Source organism: Cinclus cinclus, chromosome 2 (genome assembly GCF_963662255.1).
Source record: "Cinclus cinclus chromosome 2, bCinCin1.1, whole genome shotgun sequence".
NCBI lineage: Eukaryota > Metazoa > Chordata > Aves > Passeriformes > Cinclidae > Cinclus > Cinclus cinclus.
In genome coordinates, this window is record NC_085047.1 from 53,118,556 (window position 1) to 53,143,888 (window position 25,333).

General features: G+C 38.3%; 1 protein-coding gene across 1 annotated transcript in view; it reads right to left on the reverse strand.

Annotated features, from left to right (window-relative positions):
* TRPC4 (transient receptor potential cation channel subfamily C member 4) overlaps positions 1-25,333 on the reverse strand; it is a 78,748-nt gene that overhangs the window by 13,330 nt on the left and 40,085 nt on the right. The window contains exons 3-5 of the mRNA XM_062514724.1: positions 22,110-22,446; positions 9,959-10,098; positions 1,310-1,623 (exon numbers count right to left, since the gene is read on the reverse strand). Coding sequence (XP_062370708.1) covers positions 1,310-1,623; positions 9,959-10,098; positions 22,110-22,446 — 791 coding nt within the window. The remainder of the gene's footprint in view (positions 1-1,309; positions 1,624-9,958; positions 10,099-22,109; positions 22,447-25,333) is intronic.

Below are 25,333 nucleotides of genomic sequence, written 5' to 3' on the forward strand. Positions count from 1 at the left end.
GTATTTAGACCCTTTGCTTTAACTGTAAGGGGTAGAGTAAGGATCCAAAAGTAACTCAGTGACTGTTTTTCTCCAGGATGTTGAAAGAAGTATGGTATCCTCATATTATGCAATTCTGGTTTGTTGAGAGTCACTGAGATAAAAGGAGTTGAATAATTAGAAAGACATTATTATTATTAGCATATGTTTTCTTTTATATAGAAGGGAGACACAAAAAAGACAAACATGCTGCTTTCATAAGAAACTATTATTTTTATACCTAAATGAGCTTTAAAAAATAATCCTCTGCAGCTAGATAGATTGAAAAAGTTTCCCTTTTTTCTGTGTTCAGCTACTGTAGTGTCATAGGAATGGTCCTTAGACTCTGCTCCTTGAAAATATGGAGCACATAAAGCATCACAGTTTGCCATGGCACCACCTTCTGACACTAGTACCAGCACTCCCCACTATGTCCCAGATGAAAATTGCTTTCCTCAATGCTGAGCTCTGAAAAGTTTCTGTGAGCTATTCTGTTCAGATCACATAAAGTTTAGACCTGCATAGGTGTTATTAATAAACAACATAAAAATGCTGTGCCTGAAAAAGTTACTTGATTAAGATGATATAAAGGCTGCTATTTTTATAAAATTATTTCCTCTAAGAAGGAAGTCATTGGTAATAAATATGTTTTTTAAAAAGCCTAGATACAGAGAAGATAATAGGGAACAGACATTTATAACAATAGTTTGATTCAGGCTGGAAGGTGCAGGACAAGAGAATTAGCATTCATTTGGTAGTGGCTTGGTTTTATAGATGAACTAAAAACTATAATTAAGCAAAATTGATTTTAAAGTGAAAGAAAAAGAAACTGTTTATAACAGAAATTAGAAATTTGATTGTACGGAGTAGAGTCAGTAGAATCTTGGACTGTATGTGTTTTTACAACCTATCACATTCGCATGTTTTAGAACACCAGACTTATTTAATGCCCATAGGTAGACATGGAAGAAATGCAGAGTAACACCTGCCTGGATGAGAAAAGTCTGGTGACCTTATGCAACTTCTAATCTCATTTACTTTCCTCTTATCTCTATTTTACCTTTTATCTTTTGAGATATCTCAAATTGTACAGACTTCACTGTGGTATGAGGTGAATATTATTAGACTGATGAAATGCTATTAGTTTTTTTTTTATTATTAGGGTAATATTAGATGTGTTTTTGAGGACACCACTGTAACACCAACAGAAAACAGATCTTTTCTGTAAACAGCATCTAAGTGATTAAAAAATTTGGGGAGAGGGGGAGGACAGAAATAATTGTCTACTTACGTTGAAAATGCATTATTCTGCTTTTCACATCGTATTCCTTTGCAGTTGCCAGGTTCATTTGTCTCATAGTAGAAGTACAGCTGGTTCAATCCATTTGCAAAAGCGAGCAGCACAAGGCAGTATATGAAAAGAAACTTCAAAATGTCCAGCAACATTCTTCCTAGAGATATCTGCAGAGGTCCCAGGTGAGAATTCGCAGTGAATAATGAGATCAAGCGCAGGGAGCTAAAGATGTTTGCAATTGCAAACAGGGCCTCAGCCACCAGGGTTGGATGCCACATGTCCCAGCTCTCCCGTGGAACTAACCCACTATACTGAAAACAAGCAGAAAGGAAAAAATTACTCCTCTATTTTGCTGCATAAACAAGCATGTCAGTTTCTTTATAAGCTCCTCAATTAATTTGCAGCTATCACAATAAATTTTTACAGTAGCAAAAATTTTTGGAGTTTACAAATTCTGACACAGCAAAAGGAACAGTGTTGAGCCCCTTGTTTTTTATAATTTTAGAAATTTGCAGCTGTACAAGCAAGTAAATGATTTCTTTGAAGAAAAGTGCAGGGCTGGCAGTGATGGATAGAAACCCACAAAAACTCTGGCAAGTAGGAAGAAAACACTCAATCACTGAGTAAGTATATCACTTAATCACTAATACTGGACCAATGATGAAAAAGATGCTTATTAATGAACCATGGCAAACTGCTTATGTGTCTCATTATCAGATTCTGACCCCTGAAACTGTGAGTTCTATTCCAGTTCCACAAAAAAAAAAAAGTTCTTGAAGATGAAAGATATTTTAACTGAGGCCTAACTACTGTAGCAAACTCATTATTATTTATTTTGTCTCATTAATCTGTTTTATAGAACATATCAGAGGAGAGAATCTATGCAAGGAAGCCCTCTCAAAAGTGGATAATATAATATAAAGCAGATTTCAAAGTAGAACTATGGTGTTATCTGCGTTTACCCACTCTATACCACACAGATGCATCTTCAGAGCTTCTGGGCATGCCCTGAGGAGAAAGGAAAGGGACTCCATGTGTCACTGGGACACAACATAAAGAGGCATCACAGCATTTCACCACATTCACCTTACAAAGAAAGTGATCATTCTCAGAGTGGTTCAGGAACACCTGAGTAACTTGAACATATGTTAAGTCCATAGGACTTGATCAAATGCACCCCAGAATCCTAAAGAAACTGGCTGATGTAGTTTCCAAGTCACTCTCCATCATATTTGAAAAGTCGTGTCAGTTAGGTGAAGTCCCCAGGGACTGGAAAGAGGGAAGCATTGCACCCATTTTAAAAGAGGGGAGAAATGAAAACCTTGGGAACAACCGCCTGTCAGCCTCCCCTCTGTGCCTGGGAAGGCCATGGAACAGATCCTTCTAGAAGCTGTGCCAAGGCACATGGAGGACAGAGAGGTGATTTGAAGCACCAGCACGATTTCACCAAGGAAAAGTCCTTTCTGACCATCCAAGTGGCCATCTGTGATGGAGTGACTGCATCAGTGAACAAGTGATGGACTACAGGTGTCATCTGTCTGGGCTTTTGACACGGTCCCTTGAAACATCCTTTTCTCTACATTGGTGAGAGATGGATTTGAAGGGTGGACTGTTCAGTGGAATAAAGAACTGGCTGGATGATCGACAGCTTGATGTCCAAATGGATGTCAGTGACAAGCAGCATCCCTCAGGGATCAGTACAGAGACTGGGACTGCCAAACATCTTCATTAATGACATAGACAGAGGGACTGAGTGCACACAGCATATTTACAGATGACACCAAGCTGAGTGGTGTGGTTGACATGCCTGAAGGACAGGATGCCTTCCAGAGGGACTGGGGCAAGCTCAAAAAGTGGCCCCATGGGAACACCATGGGATTTAACAAGACCAAGTGCAAGGCACTACACCTGGGTCGGGGCATCTCCCAATGTCAAGACAGGCAGGGGAATGGATTGTGAGGAGATGGAGTTGGGGTACAGGTAGATGCATGCTCACAACCCAGAAAGCCAACCATATCCTGGGATATAGAAGAAGTGTGGCCAGTGTAACAGAGTACAATCAGTATTTGTTCACTGAACCTAGTTAACAGAGAAAGAAGAGAAGAGAAGAGAAGAGAAGAGAAGAGAAGAGAAGAGAAGAGAAGAGAAGAGAAGAGAAGAGAAGAGAAGAGAAGAGAAGAGAAGAGAAGAGAAGAGAAGAGAATGGAAAAGTACATTGCCCAAGGTCTAACTGCAGACATAAGATCTAACTGTAGACAAAAGAACTAACTGCAGACGTCTGGTAGAATAAAGAAAAAATAGGTGGAACTAAAAGTTATGTAACAAGTATGTAAAGGTTCATCCACAGGGCATCAAGAAAGATAAGGGGCCTTCATCTTCACGACCACCAGAAGGCAAAAAAAACAAACCCTAGCAACACACTGCACATGTGCAAAATGCAGTGAAAGATATACGTAACACAGAAAGTTGAAAAGTATATAAGTCAGGACTATCGAGTGAAAAGAGGTGCGCTGTTGGTGGAGCAAAGACTCCCTGGCCACCCAGCGCTATTTTGCTTACTGTCACTTGCTCAATAAATTGTATTAGATCTAATTGAATTTGTTCCTGTCAATTATTGAAACTCACTTATAACAGCCAGAAGGAAAAGGGAGGGGTTTCTGTCCCTCTACTCCACTCTGGTGAGATCCACCTGGAGTGCTGTATCCAGCTCTGGCATCCTCAATACAGGAAAGACATAGACTGCTGGAGCTGGTCCAGAGGTGTACAGTGAAAAGGTAACAAAGCTGGAGCACCTCTCTTCTGAGGAAAGGTTGAGACATTTGGGGCTGTTCAGTCTGGAGAAAAGGTTATTTTGGGGAGTTCTTGTGGCTTTCCAATGCCTAAAAGGGCCTCATAGCAAAGAAGGAGATAGACCCTTTTACCAGGGCCTTCAGCAATAGCAATGAGCTAATGGTTTTAAACTACAAAAGGGTAGATTTGGACTAGATATAAGAAAGAATTTTTTTATGATTAGAGTGATGAAACACTGGAACAGATTGTTGTCCAGAGAGTTGGTAGATAACCCATTCCTGGAGATATTCAACGTCAGGCTAGATGAGGCTCTGAGTAGCCTGATCTAGTTGAAGATCTCTGCTTATTGCAGAGACACTGGACTGCATAGTCTTTAAGGGCCCTTTCCAACTCATACCATACTATGATTCTGTGATTCTACAATCCAAAGTGTGAAAGGTAACTGGGCAGTAACAGCTGTCACAGGCTCCACATCAGGGTTTCTCTGATCAACTGGTAGTGCATGTGGAACTGTCCTAGGGCCTGAGAGCAATCCCTGGCATAATGCCATTTACTCATATACAAACAGCCATAGCAGCTGACAGGTTTGTGGATTTGGGGATGAGATCTGCAGAACTGAAAAACAGCCCATTAAAGAATTAAGAATTACTCATCCTTACATTTCGTTCATCTGGGATATTTGTTCTCTGCAGAGCAGTGAATTAAATCTAGACCTGCTGGAATCATAGATCAGTACTCTCTTCATTAGACTATCCTCTCCTTAATGATTATGCTCATCTGCCCCATCCACTATGGCTCTTTAATCCAGTTCTGATTGACTCAAGATCAGTGATGAAAAACAGGCAGTAGAAAACAGAATTTAGTTACTGGAGACAACACCTAAGAGATAAAATAAGAAGCAGAAGATAATATTTTCAGTGTTTTTGAGAAGAGAGAGCTGAAAACTCCTCAGCATGACTCCTCTAATGTCTTTCTTTGAATAATATTTTGCAGCACATTACTTCAAATTCTCATGGCACTTTACAACCCTCACAGCTGAAAACTTACACCTATTAAATAACTAGGAATTGTCCAAGCAAATTGTACAAGCAAAGGTTGGTACCGAACAGTGCAGTAGATACCCAGATTAGGAAAAAGTACACAAGGTGTTTTTGGGGCAATCAAGTAAAATACAGCCATGGAGAAATGTAAAGAACACATATGAAACAGGGAAGAGATGGAGTTTTAGGTAGAGAATCAAATGCATCAAACTGCAGGCATATTTTGAGGTGAGGGCAAGTAGTGGCAGATTCCAGAGAAGTTACAGATGTGAGGGATTGGGAGCAATGCAAGGAAATACCCTTCTGAGAAATACATGGAACTACAGGGTGCTGAATAAGTATAGCACATGATATACCAAGACAAAAAGAATCAAGTTTAACAAGTCACGTGTGGATAGCCATAGCTGCACTCTGCTGCCTACTTTTACAGTCAGCAAAGAGAAATGAGAATTTCCAGAGTAGTGGGAAAGCAAATATCCCACACAGGTGAGTTGCTATTTAACTTTCTCATTTTCTCCTCATTGATGTTTGGGGAAGGGGGCAGACTGTCTTACACCTGTAGTCTGGCAAAATGTATCCAATGTCATATTTTCTAGAAGAAATTATGTAAAGCAGAAAGATGAGGAAAAATGGACTTTGCCTATGATGTCCTGAATAAAGACACAAAACTGATCTGTTCAAACATTCAGAAAAGATCAAATGACCTTTTATTTGTAAAAGGGAAATCAAAGGCACAACTTTGATATTTTAGCATAACTGACTCTTCCTTTTTTGGGCCCCAGTGCTTCCTGCATGTTTGGATAGAATTCAAGAGGTGTCACAGTCGTAAGCAGAGAGTGATGGCTGTTATTTTAGTGTTGAAGAAACAATTTAAGAGACTGGAAATACTTGCCAGAAAAAAAAGTGATAAGGATGAAGGCCTGAGAGATAAGTTTGGAAATTGTCTGTGAAATATATTAACAGCAAGAAGATATCAAATAATCTAAAGAATATAATGAATGCAAGAGGTCTCTAGCAACAAACCCCTATTGATTCTACTAACTAGAGCAGCTTTCATGTGAAAAGGAATACACAGAAGAGTATCAAAAAGATTAGGCATACTAAAACCAGGAACATTGAAAAAGAATAAAAAATGTATCTTAGAGCCAAATCATGGAGAATTAAAGCATTTTTTTTTCTCTCAGTCATGATTGTTGAAGTCCTTCTGTTCTACACAGGATAAATAATATTGTTCTAGGGAGTGGAAAATGTTAAGCAAAAATATAACAACACTAAGTTTGCTGTAAATCATGATGTTGGTACTCTGCAACCCTTCATTTGGTGACCCTGTTGAATTTCTGTCTCTCCTTGAAATGCAAACACAAACTTTTGACATGCAACAAAGCCAATCACCACTTAATTTGATAAAATAACACCTACTATTGGCTCAGTGGTTGCAAAATTTTCATGGCAGATCAATAGAAAATTAAGAAGAGCAGAAAATAAATTGAGCAGCATATAAACAGTAGTGTTAAGGCAAATATATAACACTTTTTTGATGTCAGCCAGGGAGTACAAGATAATAATTCTTCATCCTTACTCAAAGGAATGAAAATGCAAACTCAAAATCTGAACCATTTGTGAGAAAAAAAAGCTGAGTGATAACTGTTTCCCTGTGAAAGCAAAAGACATGAACTCTTGATTTTTTGGAAGAACCAGGAGAGAATAAACAGACATGTAGATCAGGCTACCTGAATGTTTAATGGGCTGTTGGACCTCTCTAAGGTGACCCCCTTGTTTCTGGTCACAAAGAGACAAGTTAAATAATATCCATTTCAAGAAAAGTACTTTAAATCCTTTCCTGAAAAGTCACATGTAAATGTGAACTCTTCCTATTTTAAAATGTATGTACCAATCTTTGCATTCATTACGTAGAATTTCAAAACATCAGTAGTAAGGGGGCAGATGGATGGCCTAGCAGAGAGCTTTAAAATGGCAATTACAGTGAGGAATTGAGTCTGCAATTTCTCAGGGGTGGAGAGGTGATAATCCTCCTATGTAAATGGATATTTAGTCTGTGAATCTGGTAAAATATCAATCAAAACCATCTTACAATGCAAACATGTAAGAAGACATTAGCTTCTGAAGAACTGATGGCAGGAGAGATATATAATCTTTTTACTACTGAACAAAGCAGACCTGACACAGTGACCATTAAGTCAGTAAATATTGAGACAAATAACGTACTTTAGCTACTTTTCAGAGTTCTTGCCCTGAATACGAATTTATTTCCCTACTAGATCTTCATGTCAATGGCTGATATATCAACAATATGGCATTGTATCTGATTTCTATCAGAATTGGAAACAAGCAGCACTAGGTCAAATGCAAAGGTTTAACAAGTATTTAAGATAAAGCAAGCAGATTCTGCACACATGTTGGCACTGCACTTAACTTTACAAATCAGAACAATATAAATTATTTTCAAAAATATAAAATGAACCATTTTTTCTTAAAGCATAATGATTTCTATCTAAAACCCTCCATAAAAACAAATGTGTTAGTTAAAATCTGTCACCTTGTACTTTAAAAAAAAATGTAACAATGAGCTCTGTATTGTGATATTTTTATGGAGGAGAGAGCATTTTCAGCGGATATAATGGATAATTTAGGAAGACCTAACATGTTGATACAGAGACTAAAAGCCATAGGCCATTGAAAATTTTAAGATGCCCTTATTTTATTGAATACTGGCAATGAAACCAGTAACTGAGTTATTTAGCAGTTCTCTCATCCTGGAATTATACACTTTGGTGAATTTTACACAACTCCATCAGCTACTCTAGATAATATCCATCTACTTAACTACTGCATCAGAGTGCCTTAAATAGGCAATAAACACTATATTTTACTCTGGGAATATTTATCACACAGGAGTTTATTCAAGGGAGCTTGTTGAAATGTTTTCTTAGGTGGCTGGATCTGTAGAATATAGAATAAATCCTTATATAATTGGTTCAATAAAGACAGAATAGCTGTAACTTAGAAAAACCTAACTATTAGTGCTCAGGAAAAGAAAATTAAAGCTTTACATTAAAACGTACTGGTTACATTTGGCATCCCCTCAATCTCATCTGGCATTGTGGCAAGGAACTCTGTTGTAGGCAATTAAAAGAATGTGGTAGGGTATTAAATCACACTGTCTTCCTCTGTTCATTATTTCATCATGTGTTTCAGATGACTAGCACAGCTTTTTTTAAGCACTGTATTCATTATGATTAAAATGTAAACACTAATTTGGAGAGTAATGGATGCACATTATCCCAGATACTGTCACCTTGGATCCGATTACTGTAAGCAGAAACCATTTGGGAGATGAAAGGATTACACTGTCTTCTAATTAATATTATTCTGAAGTGAATTAATAATTGGCCATCTCCAATGCTTTGGAAACATCTATTTTAAATGAACTGTGTGCTTTGTTACAAGGGATGGTGAAATAACTACTTGTTTTCTAGTCACTTTATGATAAAGTATCTCCATGTGTAAAAAGGGATTTCACTGGCTTTTAAAAGACAATTCATCACTCTTTGGACCACCTTCCTCTTCCAGGATGCAAGTTTTTTTGAGTGAGATTTCCAAAGGTTTGCAGCCAGAGACCCCAGAAACCTTTTGTCAAAGAAGGCTAATGTGTCAATACATCCCAGGTCTTTGCTCATCCCTGCTCCTGACTGGCTGACACATGGACTTTCGTGACCAGACACAAGATGACATAAATTAGAGTTCCTAAGTTCCTCTATGCCTGTGGCAGGGCTGCAGCAAGAACAGCTGCTGCTTGAGGAGAGGAAGTCATAACTGGCTACTTGACAGCTCTCTCCTTGTCCCAGACAGAAGTATCTTGGCAAAGGAGGGGCTCTCCTGCCATGCATACAGAATAGTACTATTGCAGCTATATATTATTGCTGGTAGCAGGGAACTTGAAAAACCTGAAGTACAATGCTGATCCCAGTAGCCAGTAGAAATGGACTTATCTTTACTTGGATGTGACAAGAACTCTATGACAAATACTAAAAAATGCTTTAAATTCCTTTCATATGTGGTTTCCTTGCACTAGAGACCATTTTTTTTCTCAAAATATCTAATTTTATGAGGAATTTCTATCCTATTTTGTATTCATGAGGAATGCATACAAAGTTTTCACACATGTTCTGTGCCTTTGGAGAGAAGGGCTGTTATGTTGGAAGATACTTAAAACAGTAGAAATATAAGACTATTCACAAGTCCATGAAAAGAACATAAAAACAAACTTACCCACCCTCAGGTGACCATTTTATACCATTCAGTTTTACTTTTTTGCTTTGCACTTATAATAAATTTTCAAAAGAAATTAAAACCTTGCTCTTTAGAACCCGCCCCCCCCCCCAGCAATTTTGACTACATATTTTGCCAGTATAACTTTCTGAAAGTTGTGTAATATTGTCTTAGGGGAAATAATTTCTCACTTAAAAAAATCAAAGATTAAGAAAAAATGCAAACATTATAAAACATTACAGGTAATTTTCATTTCTCTAGAAATTACCGATATGAAAGTTAAGGACAAAATAAGTAAAGATTGCGTGGGACAAGAAGAGAAAAGCATAAACTCCAATATTTTGTTTGCTCTTATACTTGTCTAGTTTCTTAGACAATCATAGTCATTGCTGCAGAAGATTAATGGAGCACATCATACATCACTTGCATTACTAAGCCTCAGGACCTCCAAACACAGAAGAAAGATTGAAGAAGCCTGATTTAATTTATCTTTAAAATGTTGCTGATTGTTTTTGTTACAGTTTACCTTTGAAAATGCAACAATTTTCAAGGAGATTGTTGCCAAGTACAAGGAGTTCATTACAAAATCCATGAGGTTCCACCAATCGTGAATGTAGTCCTGCAGTCCACCATCCCACATCTGTTTTATTTCACCCCAGATAAAACCTGTAAATAGAACATAATTCATTAGGCGTGAATACTAAAATAAAAAAGGTTATGACTATTCTAGACACCTAACTCATGATAGATTGATTCTCTTTACATCAAGTGTAAAGGGAAGGTGGGTAAAGTCTCCAAATTACACATCTAGTTAGATGAAATTTCACCTTTCACTGCTTATGGAATTAATTTGTCATACAAAACACCTCCCAAAAAATCTGCTTGTACAAGGATAATGTCTTTGGTTTTCTTCAATCTCTTTCTCATTGTATCCTAGAAAGTATAGAAAGGGTCTTAAAATAAGTTACCAGTGTCAACTCAGACCTTAGCAACTCAGTGTATTTCAAACTGGAAAATTTATGACAGCACAAGTCAATCTGACACAATTTATTTTGATTGGAACCCACATAATAAGGAAGAGAATTTCTATTCTTATTGTTAATGCTGAACTGAAGTCTCCCTTTTCCATATGAAAGAGTAGTATCTCCAGAAGAAAGTCTTTTGTTGATACCTTCCTTTGGGACATGAAGGAATTGAAACTGTTTTCAGGTGTGCAGAGCACACATCATGCTAGACACAGTGAAACAGAAAAATTCAATCCAAGTGGGAAATCTTGCAAGGTGTCTGACATGAACCTGGTTTAACAGCTTCAGACACAACTGTGTGGAGACTCTTTAATGCTATAAAAATTAAAACCACTCTGAAGAAGATACTCCACATTACTGTATAATATATTAAAAAGACAACACAGTAGATTTAGATGCATATTTCACACTATTATCTACAGAGATTTTTTGATAACAATAGCATCACAGCTTTTAATTTTTCACAGTTAATTATTTTCTAGTAGGAAGTTCTTACTTTGTGCTCATTAGAGGGACAAAATTCACCAAAAATAAGGCAAATCTCTCACATATTTGTGTTGAGATACAGTTAATTCAACATGGTTTTTATTCACGTGCACTTTTAGAAAATGATAAACAGATTTCATGCAGTGGCCTATAGAGTTCTTCATTTCCTTAGTATGAGCTTAATTCTCCTTAAATCTTAACATTTTGCCTCAATGGGTCTTCTGGTTGACTGGATGGAAAACTTGGGATTTTTCTCAAACATGATCCTCAAGAAGTAATTCCTGGCCTAGTCTTGTTTGTGCTAAGTAGAGTTTTGAGTTGTTAAAATTTAATTTTTTAGTGTACTGGCCTGGTTTTTCTGTCTCCTGATTGCTTTTAAAAGGAAAAATTCCCTTCCTCACTAACATCACCCTGAAACCTCAGATAATATGGTTCCATCTTGTTTCTCTGTGTTATCACCAATAATCACAAGCCTCAGGACTATCTGAACCATCTGATTGATCCATTTCATAGGATTAATTTGCAGCCATGTTGCCATCACAATTTCAGCAGCCTGGAGACCTAGGGCAACATGATCTGAGGAAGGACCTTGCTGGGAACAGGAGGACAGGAAAGTGGGATAGGCCAATCTACTGCCTACAACAGCCTAGACAGACTGACTGCAACTCTATCTGTAGTGCATCAGACAAAACTAACCTAGAAAATATAGCACCACTACAAAGTGAACACTTATTTTAAAGGTGCAATCAACTGCGCTAAGTAGCAGTGAGAGAACAGTTGAACATGATTGCATGGCAGGGGTCAGTATCCTCTAACAGTCCACACTGCTATACTGCTCTTAGCTGCCCAAATGCCATCCCAAGGCTACTCAGGCAGGCTCCTACGTGCCTGCCCATTTCAGACAGTGAAATGACAGATTTACCTCCCCTTCCCCTCCACAATCCTCTCCAACCTTCATCACACCGTCCACGGGCTTGCAAATGTCCCAGCTTGCTCCTCCACTAACTTTTGAGTATAACTTGTTAAGACCTAACCATCACCAGGTCATAAAAGCAGCTGTTTTGGGTGCTGCTGTATCCCCTTTACATTTCAGACACTGATCTGAATCACTGCTGCTCCAGCTGTGTTATAGCACATAAGCATCACCACTGTGCTGCAGGAGAAGACCTGGCTCCAGGCTCTGAGCTGAAGTCCATGTAATACAGATATGGCCCCTAAGTGTCATTGTCACAAAACAGTGCCTTGCTCTTTTTCATTTAAGAAATTTTCACTTAAAAGTCGCAGGCTCTTGACATCAGCAAGACTGCTGTGGCACTGAAATCAAACAGCTGCATTGACAGAAGATCCCCAAATAAAAAGGTTTTGCAGAAATCAATACACAAATTCACAGAATGAAATGAACTTTTTTTTTGTAGCTAATCAGAGTTAGGGATTCACTTTAAAATACACTTTGAAAAGACAGCAGTAATAGGTTGGGATGCAAAATAAAATGAATGCTTTAACAATAGGCTTTAGTTTAATTGAAGCATCCTGCCAAGACATTATATGGTTCACAACCAGCCAAAGATGTGAACTGACACAGACTGCAATGGAGCTGTTCTCTACAAGACTGTTGCTCAGTATTTTGTGCTTTGACAGCACTACCTAAAATATAATGGGATTATGTACAGACTGAAAAAGAAATGCTGACTAATGCTACTGCACTTGATCTGTTTTGTGAGTGAAAAGCCAGACTTTTTCCAAGCACTTCCTGGGCTTCAGAAAATGAAATGTAATTTTAAAGTTGACATTAACAGAGAAATACTGACCTATTATAAAATAGTGGAAGAGAGTATATGGCTGTTGTAAATTTGATAATTTTCAATTAGAAACACAATTAATCCAAGCTACCAGCAATTTGGACGGCAGCTGAAAGTTCTGAATATACTTTGACATTGTCAAGATGGCAGTTCTAATTATTTTCTTGGTTCAAGACAACTTTTATATTCATCCTGATGCATGTTCTTTTCAAGTAAATAGTAATGGAAAATTGGAAATACCATATTTTTTTTCTGGCTGTAATAGAGATGTGACAGTTTGCTCTTCTTGCCAGCCAAAGCACCTAAGTACAAACTCAGTATATAAATACAGTCACTGAGATCCTACGTGACTCCAGAGAACTTGAAGTTATGCTGATGAATAGATGGATACTATGCTTAAGAAAGACACACAGCCTGTGTATGCACAGAACTTCCTACAAATGTATTTTTGAAAGAAAATCTTGGTACCAAGTCCTAAGGTTGATTGCTCAAACTCACAATTCCAGGGCAACCTCACCATGAAAGCTGTGATCAGAGTCTTTGCAGCATGGTCTCCATGGCCAGGGATTCTTAGCGGGGCTCATCTGGAGCAATGAATGCTGGAAGAATTGGACTCTACAGAGTTCTGTAAATCCTCCCAAGTGTGCCTGAAGGGCTATCCTAGAATAGTGTATTCTGAAATCCCAGATCCTTTATGCAAGACTGAAGATGTCTCTAAGGCCCGGTGAGCTTAAATGATGAAGGTATTCTGAGCAACAAACCTCAGGGATTCCCAGCTCTGCTGTTTAGGTTTAATTTACAGCAGCCAGAGGCCTTGCAATCTTTTTGTAGATCAGAATTGTATCTTTTTACAAGAAGGAAGTGTCTGGGGGGAAGAAGTCAGACCACCCTTACATTCACAGGCTCTGAACAACATGCCACTTTTCTTCTGTTACTTTCACTAGGAGAATCAGGAAAAGACTTGGAAAATCTATGGGGTTTTTGCTTGGTTTTTGTTTTTGTTTGTTTGTTCATGCCCTGACATTTGAATACCAGAAATCTTTATCCAGAGATCAGAGCAGAATTATCTCTGCGACCTTGTACACTTTTCTATTCAGAAGATTTATGAATGGCTGGATACTACCTGATTTTATTATGCAAGGAGGCTTTAGGGCATTTCCAAACACAACCTGACATGATACAAGACATGCAGTGGCACGACTGTCTAATAGACATATTGCTACAGGTAGCAAGGAGATACAGAGTCCAGGCACTGCTGGCTATTAATGTGCCAAAGCAGCAACATTGCTGCAAACTGACAGAGCTCACGTTAGAGCTAAATACTCAGAAGCAAGAAAGCTGATGTCTCAACAAAGCAGAGGGGACACTGCCAGCCTGCACACAGGTATTGGGGAAAAACTTCTAAGAGAAACCAGCCAAAGACAGGGAGTAGATCTAAAAGCAAGAGAATTTTAGACAGTCAGACTGGGGGACAGGTTGCTTGCCCAAAGCCCTCTTTTGCTCCCTGGGAGGAAACAAGAATCTTTTCAAGGCAATAATTCTGTCGTCTGCAGGTGGGTCAGTCTTCCCACTGGCTGAAAAGGGAGCCATGGAGGATCAGGCTTAATTAAAACAGGTGTTTAACTTCCAGATGCCTTTATTTACCTGAAATAATTCCACTCATGGCAGATTTCACTATTTCAGCTGGATATTCTTTGCTATATTCTGTTTGTCTCTTTGCTCCGTGTCTTTCCTATCTCTTCACACCACCAGATTTAACACCTGCCTCTTAGACCCTCACCTATCCATTCCATGCTGTTATCATTTATTGCCACTTACAATGAAATTATCATCATTATGCAGCTCTTCCACTTCATTAATCAAGGACTTAAATTAAAAAGTTGAGGGTCAGACTTTCAAACACTTGCTGCATTGTTTATAACCCCATACTGGAGCAGTAAAAGAGAAATAACATGGATATTTTGAAACAGCCTGAGATGACAGAGACACATTTAATTAAATGCCCATGATTTTAATGGGATGAAATAGATAAATTCAGGGCAGGAATCCCACAGACCACATGGAAATGACAGACACCATGGAGAGGTTTTGTAAAGCACTGCCAATTATTATACACGCAAGCTGATCAATAGCAACCATTTGACTGAAGGTTAGTTTGCCTGAATCAAGAAATCAACTAAAATTGATCAGATAAAATGAATTCAGAAAAAGAAATTGAATTTGTGAGCTAATTCTTTTTTGCAACAAAATTTTCTGAACATTAATGAAAAAAATTGCTTCATCGAAAATAAACCCTACATATAATAAAATAAGTTTTATTCAAAGCAGCAAAATGAAAATATGTCTTAGAAAATCAAAGAGCACTCATAAATGTTCTTAGAAAAATAACATCTTTTATTAAAATTCTCATAGCACTTTTTAAAAATCCCTAAGATTTTAGTCATAGATATCACATACTGCATATGATTAGTGTGTAGATGTATCAATAAATATACACTAATAAGATTAGCTTTTATTTTAGATACTTTTCTATAGATTTTGATTTTGAAGCTGTAGTTCCAGTCTTGAAATCTTTGGATATTAGATACTGAAATATCTTTTCAAAAAAGTGGACCTGCTTTTCTGGTCATAAATTAAGACTTATGGCAAACCATGCAACTTTGAGCAGGGCAGCAGCTCAATACTCTTTAAAAAATTCTCTGTTCCTTTGGATAAAATCTTGGGTTCAACACAGCATGTTTTAGTGTTGGCAGGCAACTTTCAGTTAGAAAACCCTTTGCATCTATCTTGTTTGATCCTTTATAACTACCTAGAGCTGTAATTTTACTCTTAAGGAGCACATCTCTTAGTCTCATGCAAAAGAAACAAACAACAAAAAATAACTTCCCTCTGAAATCTATTCAAAGGTGTTTTAGGTTGTAAGGAAAAAAAATTAGACACAGCCTGTCTAAATCCCTATGTTGTACTCAGACTTGAGCTACCGCAAAACCAATTTTTCAGCAACTGTGGAAATTCACAAAGATTTATGCCATCTCCATGACACTGCCTTTTGTAGTTTATAATTATAATTATGCTTAAAGTATCACTGTGAACAATAACACCAACATTTGTCGGACAGAGATATGAAAGCCAATATCCTGAACTATCTTTTGTCTCAAAAGGTTTTGTGGATCTCTTGCTAATTTTGGCCTTACCTTTCCCAGAAAAGGTTGGTTTCTCTGTGCTGTTTTTGTTCCTTACCATTAAGCAAAGGGAAGCATGAGGTTCCTTGGGGTCACTCTCTGCATGCCAAGACCAACAACAGCCTATTAGCATCTTTCTTGGAGAACATATTTTTGCTGGGCTATGAAACCATTCAACTGACAAACTCAACTTTGCTCTGCTATGTGATGAGGAGATTTTCACAGACACAAGAAGAAGTGAGACAATCTGCTAATGATCTAAAGCTCAGTGAAGCAAAGTCCTTTCTGGGAATTGAGTATTGATGAGATTGGATAAAGCTCTTCTGTTGCACACCTGGGCTGTTGAAGGTGTATGAAGGTAACAAGAGGCATCCTGGCATAATTCAGGGGCTTCCACTCTCTGGGGTGTATTTTGTTAACAAAGTACAACTATTTCAAGAGAACATGTTCAAAATCATACATCTCTGGCTTTTGCATGGGTAAATATCTGTTTGTAAGGGGAGCAATTGTGCACAGTCTGAGTCCTGCATCAGGTCAAGCAAAGAAGTAGAAATGAATGGCAGAGGCACTATTAAAAGTACTTCCCAAGGAAAAAGTGACCTGGCTTTTTAAAAAATTATTATTATAGTAGAAACAAAACAACTTTTCTTTTGCCTCCATTTTGGAAAAAACAAGACTATTCTAGATCAAATCCTAAAGTACAAAATGCCGCATTATCAACCAACATCACCAACAACCAAAGAATAAAATAAAATCATCTATATAGAAAATATCTACCTTAAATACTTAAAAATTGAGTTAAAGTAATTGAGTAAAAGGTCCTATTATGGTAAGATACAGGCAGTCTGGAGAACAAGTGTCTCTCTTGATATTTAAATAAACAATTTCATTACTGAGTCCAGTTCTGGAATACTTAGCAAAGAAGAGATATTAACTCTGTGAAGCGAACCTAATGGAAGGCCATCAAGCTAAATGGGCTCTGGACCACGTGATGAGGAGAAGAGCTGAGGGAGCTGATTTTGCTCAGGCTAAAGAAGAAAAAACTAATGGGAGGTTAATACTCTCAATGCTCAGTTGGTTACAGGATGGCACTAATATTGCCAAGGTTGTAAGTTTGATCCCTGTATGGGCCATTCACTTCAGATATGGCCCTTGTGGGTCCCTTCCAACTCAGAATGTTCTGTGATTCTGTATCACTGTTGTCATCCACTAATGAAATAGCTGGTTCTGAAGAGCTGGAGCCAGACTAACTCTAGGGGTGCCTATTGGAAGGATGGGAAATAATGGTTGCATATTGTGGTATGGGAAATTGCTCCTAGAATCAGTAAAAAGGTTTACCAGTTACTAAGACACAGGCACTGTGAGAGAGGCTGTGAAATATTTGTCCCTGGGGAAATTAAAGATCTGACTGCATAGGAACCTGAACAATGTGACCTGTCTTTGCAGTTAGCCTGTGTTGAGCAGTAGTATGGAGTTAATGGCCTTTTGTGGACATTATGTGCATTATCCTTCCTTAAACAAAGTTGTGTTCCTGCTCTGTCCGGGGTTGTTTTTCTCCTCTGTGCTATATATGTCACTATTGGTTATGCACTATTTCATCTTGCACCCATACTACCCTCTATATCTGCTCCCTTAAACACATCAGTTCATACTAAATGTTTAATTTTTTTACACAACATTTTCTTGACCTAATTTAGGAGATGCACACTGTACTTGCCCCCTCTATGGTCAGTTATTCTGAAGTGTCTTGCTGTGCCATCAGTATTGAGGTACTTTGTGCTAAGGACTCACAAGACCATACATTCCCATACATCCCACCAGCAGCTTGCTAACCACATATGTTTGCAATTTTACACAGTTCTCAAACATCCACATTCTCTATAGATTCATGTACTCCAATAGTATAAACCATTCTGACAGAAAGGATGGGGAACACATTGTACATGAGATCCAGTAAGGCTGCATTCGTGCTCGAGGCAGGTTTTTGAACAATGCAATCAAAATGAACATTTAAATATAACCATAAAAGAGCAAAAAACTCATCAAAATAAATTGCCTAAAAAATGTCTTTTGCTGCAGCCACCCTGTGAAACTGGATTTTTAACCACAACTATTGAACACTAAATTTTTCTGGTTGATGCCTTTCTCCTCTGAATTTCATAGCATTTGCTGGTGAAACAAATGCCCACTGTGAGGACACTTAGCAGAGTCACTGCTAGGTTTGAGGCCATGGTTTAGGGCAGAAGAACAGCTATGACGAACGTACAGGATCAACATGATCCTTACATTAGCTGCAGTCAAGGCACACAGGGGGTGAAGTTGGGTCTTATTTGATTTCCCCTCTGAATCACTGCTATCATGCTCAAAGGACACTCATCAACTGGATGGGGAATGTGATGATAGAAAAAAAGTTATTCTTCCTTGTTTTTTTTCCCAAGATGATGTTCTTGATTTTTCTGTGCATTTTTCTACGGTGATTGATTCTCAAGTATAGTAAACAGGCCTATGTTTCTGTACTGTGAAGCAACTGCTAATAATATGATGACAATTAATTTTCCTTATAAGCCCAAACTTGTTTCTTATTTGATTAAGTGCAAGGACAGGAGATTCTAACTCCTCTTACTGAGAAATTTTTCCACAACTAATTCTTAAGGTTATGACAGCCTCATAACACTGACCTACTGTTCTGCAGATAATCACCACACACTGGAGCACCACTTGTGTAATCATCTAATCATGTAAAGTAGAAAATTAATGCAGAAGTTTTCTCAAGAGACTTTTAAAAGGTGAAGTCGATAGTCTCCATGGAAATGTAACCCCATACAAGTTTTTCCTCTGAGCCTCCTACTCTAGTGACACTTTTAATATGTGCTAATTATGCACATTCAGCCTTCTATTACATAGTAGTTGGCAAATGCTAATTACTATTTGCTCACTGGAGAGCTTAGGTCACTATGGACATTCTTGAAACTTCCTAAGTTGCATGAAATATTAGTGTCCTGAAGTTCATGTTGATGAGAAACCTACAACAGCTCTTCTTCCTCTCTGAATTCTAAGAGAGGTAGTATTAAAATGCAAAGTACATCCAGAGCTATTTGAATTAAGGAAAAAAAAAATCTATTGTTTTGACATGTAGCTGCTGATTCAGGATATCCTTTCCCCAGGAAGTATTTACTTGGTCATGTTGCAGGTTTCAGAGAAGAATTATAACCCCAGAGCCACACTAGTTTTGACTCAAATGACATTTTTTTTTTTTTTGTATCCAGAAATGCAAAAAACATCTCTATGTACCATAGATACAATCTCCCATGAAGAGTGCTTCATTTATTATTTTAAAGAATAGTGCATAATTTTATGATATGAAGGGATGAGACAACAAGCTAAATTGCAGCCTGGATATAAAATTTAGCGTATTGATAGGGAATTAAGAAAAATATTCAGTTTATTAAAAGATGACTAGACTAGAGTTTATATGTATGTGAATAGGAAAAGAGCAGAGTTTGGCTGAAATTCATTCCTTTAGAAAAACAACCACCACCACCAAAAGGACTGAAAAAGACAACAAACCAAAAATCCATCAAAACAAAATGAACAAAAACAAGACCCTCAACAAAAAGCAACCAAACAGAAAAACACAACATGAGAAAGACCTAAATATACAAACAAAAAAGCTAAAACAGACACGTTCATCACCTGCTGTGAGCAGGAACGTCCTGTGGAGATGTGTGTCTCCTTCACTGGTACAGGGAAATCAGGTACCAAAGGAATTACCTTAAATTATAATGCGTGAATCTGAGGCCTCATATTTTGGCCAGGCTAAGGCACTATAGCAATCAAAATCTGAGAGCTGAACACAGAAAAAGTGAAACTGGAACAGGAAACTGCTAGTTAGGAAACACTATAGATCAGTGTGGAAAATGCATCATTTTGGATGCAAGAGATTTTGGAAGGCATGATTTTTTCTGAACACCGCAGTCTAGATTGACTACAAGCTATTTAACCAATCATATCAAAACACTGATCTTTATCCATGCTCATGAACTTTTGTTTATGGAAAAGGCTCCCTTGACTTGACCTGTACTGCTTGCAGATGAAGGGTTCGTTCAGCACAGGAATAATCCAGCCACATGAGTCTATACTGAAAACATTAATGTTCCTTTTAGAAACGATAGTCATCTTAAATGCCATAATTCTCAGGGTTTACAGCTTCTTCAAACAAGTGCTTTGGGACCCTGAGTCAATTAAACATATTCCTAAGTAAACAACAGTGTCAGAGGTTGAGGGCAACAGAGGTTCTTCCTCTTCCCACTGAGTGTTTTATGGGGAGGAGCTAGTCACTAAAATTTTTGAATTGCCTTTACCAGAAACTAGCTTATGCCCTTCTCAAATTGTGCTTCTTTCTTTCAGCTGTATTAAAAGACAGGTTAATGGCAAAACCCACTTTGGCATGTCCAGGTCTATGTGTCAGCTCTTAATTTGTTCTTATTGTCCTTTAGACTCAGGATATTGTGAAAGCTGAATAGATACTGACCACCTGCTTTTGGAAGGCCAGACAGAAAAGATACTACTATCTCCTCTGGACATGGCACAGCACAGAAGAGCCTCCGGCTCCTTCTCAGCCTTGCAGCATTTATTTAGAAGGAAGTAGTGTATGTAGATAATAGTTTTTATATTACTTTTCTCATTTCTTGATGGTACAAAACTGGGAAAATGAACTGGAGGAAATTTTTCTTCTAATATTTAAACATGAAACTTGCTTACAGAATAAGTTCTGACTTGTACAGACTTGTCTGTAAGAAATACCAGTCTAGACAACCTCCCAGACTGAATAATTTATTCATAATAATCTTAGATTCTACCTTTTTAATGTATTAGAAATATTTACCCAGCCAAGGGAAACACACTTCACAGTGAAGGCTGATGGCGAGGACTGCTGTGCTAACCTAGGGAAAAACCCAAAAAGCAGCTCACCTGTAGAAGGCAGGTCCTTCTGACAGGTGCCTGACAAGTAAGTGTGGACAGGGTTTTCAGTCATGAACACTTGTTTTTCTAAGTGAAAGCAGATGTACACCTGCCTCCTGCTTCCCTCAGTGCTCTACAAAGGTACATACAGAGGAAAAGCACTGAATTATTGTTCTCCAGAATATCAGGCACAGTATCAAAATCCCACCAAAAAAAAAAAATTAGAAATGTTTGTGCAGGTACCTGTCTATGTGATGAGAATTTTAATGAATATATCAAACCTAAATTCTTGTGCTCTCCTTCTATAATTTTATTTTTTACAAATACATTTGATCTGACCTGGTCCAACTTGTTTTGATTCTTAAAATCAGAAAAAGGGGAGAGACCACAGCACACGGAGAGAAATTACCATCTGTCAGGGTAGACAGGCAAAGTTAGGGAGCACCTAAGATAATACTAGGGTCACAGGAAGGAAGAATCACGTTTAAGGATGATATGATCCACACACCCAGACGAAAATTTTAATCTTCAACTATGAGGATAGAGAGGTAAGTTGTTTTTTTTTTCCATTTTAAAAATGCTAGGGAATTTTCTTATTCTTTCTGATAGAGGATATTCGATTTGAATTGAGTGACATGTTCTTCCACCGGAAAAATACCCTGTGTGCATATTTTAATGAAAATACTCTCTTGAAAATGCTGATCCTCACTATTTGCAATAGGTACATCTGTCATTTGAAAGGAAGCATGCTGTAGGTAACTAAGTTTAGTAATAACACAACAGAAATTACCTTATGCCTCATTTCCCTATATGAAAAATAATTCTTGCAGCAAAGGGATTCTTTTTAAAAGTAGCTTAGCAAATTTTTAAACATGGACACTTACAGGAACCAGGACGATTTCTGGTCTGGAGAAAAATAGATATTAAAAGGAAAACAACATATATGTTACAGGGCACTGCGTAATCATAGGAAGGAAGCCTTGAAATCTGTTGTTTTTCCTCACCGTAATCTATCAGATGGTGACACTATGGATTTTCAAACTCTACTGTTTGTCTACATTGCCAACTACTCTTGCTAAGCACTAGAGGAGATGGACCAGTTGCCTGCTTTGGTAGATCAATAATTCATGTCAGAACTCTGCTGTATCCTGCCTCAGGAATGCTTGGCAAAACCACAGTGGTCAAAATACTTTTCACTGTATTTTCTTTAGTAATACATTTACCCAGGACCCACGGTAATATCATCCACTCGACGACGGTTGGTGGGGGTCCCTGCATGCTGAGGTCTGACCTGTCGATGTGCTGAGAGGCAAGCAACAGCAGGAACAGAAAAGTCAAGTATGACGCAGTATGGCAGATAAACTTGATAAATGGCTTTCTGATGAACAGCCCCAGTGGGCTTTTGGGAGCTATCAGGTAGCACACAGAGAAGACTGGGAAAAGGAGTCCTATCACAACACATGTCAACATCTTCACCGCCCAGTGTCGCCTCCGCCATCCAGGGAACTCGTCGTACCAGCGGGATGCAAGCAGCTGCTGGCAGTTGGGCTGAGCAACAAACTACAGAGAGAAGAAAGAAAGAGAGTTAGTTTCTTGCTACCACTGTAAAGTTTTTTTTCATTCTATGTACCTTTAGTAGGTAGAGATTAAAAAGATTAAAAGAAATCCACAGCCTGTGCAAGCTGACTCATACTGATTATACCAGTAAGACAGGGCTGGGTCAACCTGCCTTTCCTTCAATACCAAAAAGTATAGTGCCAAGAAACAAACATCTACTTTTCACAATAAAGCTTCACTTCTTCATTGGTTGAGTGCACAAGGAGTCAACAGACTGAGAAACACACGGACTTCAAAATCTGACTTGAAACTGAAAAGCAACCTCATAAATACTTCTATTATTTAATCACCAGCATTTGTGGAGAATTCACAGAGTATGAGGTAGAAGCTGATATGAAACCAAGGAGCACAACTGAGGTCTGCAAACAAAGAAACTGAATTCCACAGCCATGAACAAACTGTTCTCAGTATGTTCCCTGGTAATTCTCTAAGAATCACATTTTTAAATGCTTTAATACTGACAAAACTCTTACAGATGCATTACAAAATGCTTATAATGTGAACTAAGTGCTAACATCCTCCAGTGTTTCACTAGCCCTTGTCAGGATACACACCTATCCTGTGTGATACTTTATGGTCTGTTACCATGACGGGATTTTATTTTTTAGAATATGATCCTTTAAACTGAACTTCATCAAAATCCCCACAAACCAAGTAAATACTTTTTTTTTTTCAGATAGCTTTTCAAAGAAGTATATATCAAGGTTTTATGTCATAATTTTCTTTGATCACTAGTTCCTGTTTCCCCATTGTTTTCTTTTATAAAAATGAGATACAGTAGCATCACACAAGAGCTGACATAAAAGGCATAGAATAGGAGAACATATATGCAACATATGTTGCATCAAAGAGGGTCAGACTTGCATTTAAAAAGAAAAAAAAATAAAAAAAAGGGAATGAAAATAAGTATTTTCCTTCCGTTACTCTGGTGATTTAACGCTGGCTGGATGCCTGGTGCCCAGCAAAGCTGCTCTATCACTCCACTCCTCAGGTGGGGAGAGGAAAGACAGAAGACATAACAAAACGCTCATGGGTAAGACAAAGACAGGGAGATATCACTCACCAAATACCATCAAGGGCAAAATAGACTCAACCTGGGGCAATTAATTTGTTATCCATCAAACCAGAGTAGAATAATCAGAAATAAAATCAAATCTTAAAACCAGCTTTCTCTCAGCCCTTCTTTTTTTTCCCAGGCACAACTTCACTTCTGAATTCTCTATTTCTACCCCCACATAGTGCAAAGAGATGGGAATGGGGGCTGTGATCAGTTCCTCACGTTGTCTCTGCCACTACTTCTCCTCAGGGGGAGGATTTCTTACACTCTTTCCCTGCTCCACTGCAGGGCTCCTCCCATGGGAGACAGTTCTCCACAACCTTCTACAACATGACTCTTTCCCACAGGCTGCAGTTCTTCATGAGCTGCTCCAGCTTGGGTCCCTTCCATGGGGTACATTTCCTCAGGAGCAGACTGCTCCAACATGGGTCCTCCATGGAGTCAGGTCCTGCCAACAAACCTGCTCTGGCTTGGACTACTCTCTCCACAGTACCACAGGTCTTGCCAGGAACTTGGTCCAGTGCAGGGCTTCCAGTGGGTCACAGCCTCCTTTATGCATCCACATGTTCCAAGTGCAGAGTTACCCAGGGGTGCAGGTGGATGTCTGTTCCACCATGGATTTCCATGGGTAGCAGGGTGACAGCTGCATGGTCCTCCTCACCAGCTGCAGAGGAGTCTCTGCTCTGGCACCTGGAACATCCTCTCCCCCTCCTTCTCCTGGGCGCAGAGTTGAGTTGCTCACATAGTCTCACTGTCTCGTACCCTGCCTGAAATTGTTCCTGTGCACTAACTTCTTTCCTCTTCCTAAATCTGCTATCCCAGAGGTACTACCATCACCAGTGATGTTCAGCTTTGGCCAGAAGTGTGTCCATCTTGGAGTGTCTGGCACTGAGCATGGGAGAAAGGGGAGAAATCTTCTGGCAGCATCTCACTTAAGCAGCCCAGCTATCAAAATGTTGCCATGCAAACCCAATACATTCGCATGCTTATGAATGTATTACATACATACAGTGGATTAAATCATTAGCTGAATACTTAGTAAGGCTATGCAGAAACTTTTTTTGTCTTATTACAAAACCTTTTTTTTCACTAAATAATTTCAGATTTGAACTCGATTCAAATGTAACTATTTTGGGATCTCTACCTTATTTTGATAATATTTATAACCAAAGGAGCCAAGTTCCTCTGGGGATGAATAGCAGGTAACTTCTCAAATGGTTTCTAAAATCACTGGGATTACTACTGGTAAAAAATGCTCTTTAGATTGGAATGAAATGAGAGTCAGCATGCATCTTTCTATATATGTCTGGATCTTGTCAGAATTTATTACCTCAGCCAAATTCAAACCTGGTGTACATTAATGAAATGTCAGAGCCTTCAGTAGAGACAAATTTGCCTACCAGACACCAACAGTGAAGCTGCCTCTGACTGTTGTGAAAGATAAAAAAAAATTTACTCCTTCTGTAAGGATCTCGAAAATAGCCTTAAAGAAGAGCAACAGAATGTGTTCCTCCATTAGGAAAAATGCATTTTCAAAGTTTCAGGTTGTCTCTTTCAAGGTAAAAATGTCTGGAATAATAGTGTATGTAGTCAGAGCAGATGGTTTCAAAGTTATGTTTTTGCCAAGTTTATTTTCTCTAAAATATTTTTCAATTTAATTAGCTTGAGTAGGTACAGATTAGTGCTTTACTTGAGTAGTGAAAAAGTGTGATTCATGGAATAATTCCTCAATAAAATATTTTTCTCTTTTTGCCCCAGAGAATGCCAGGTCCA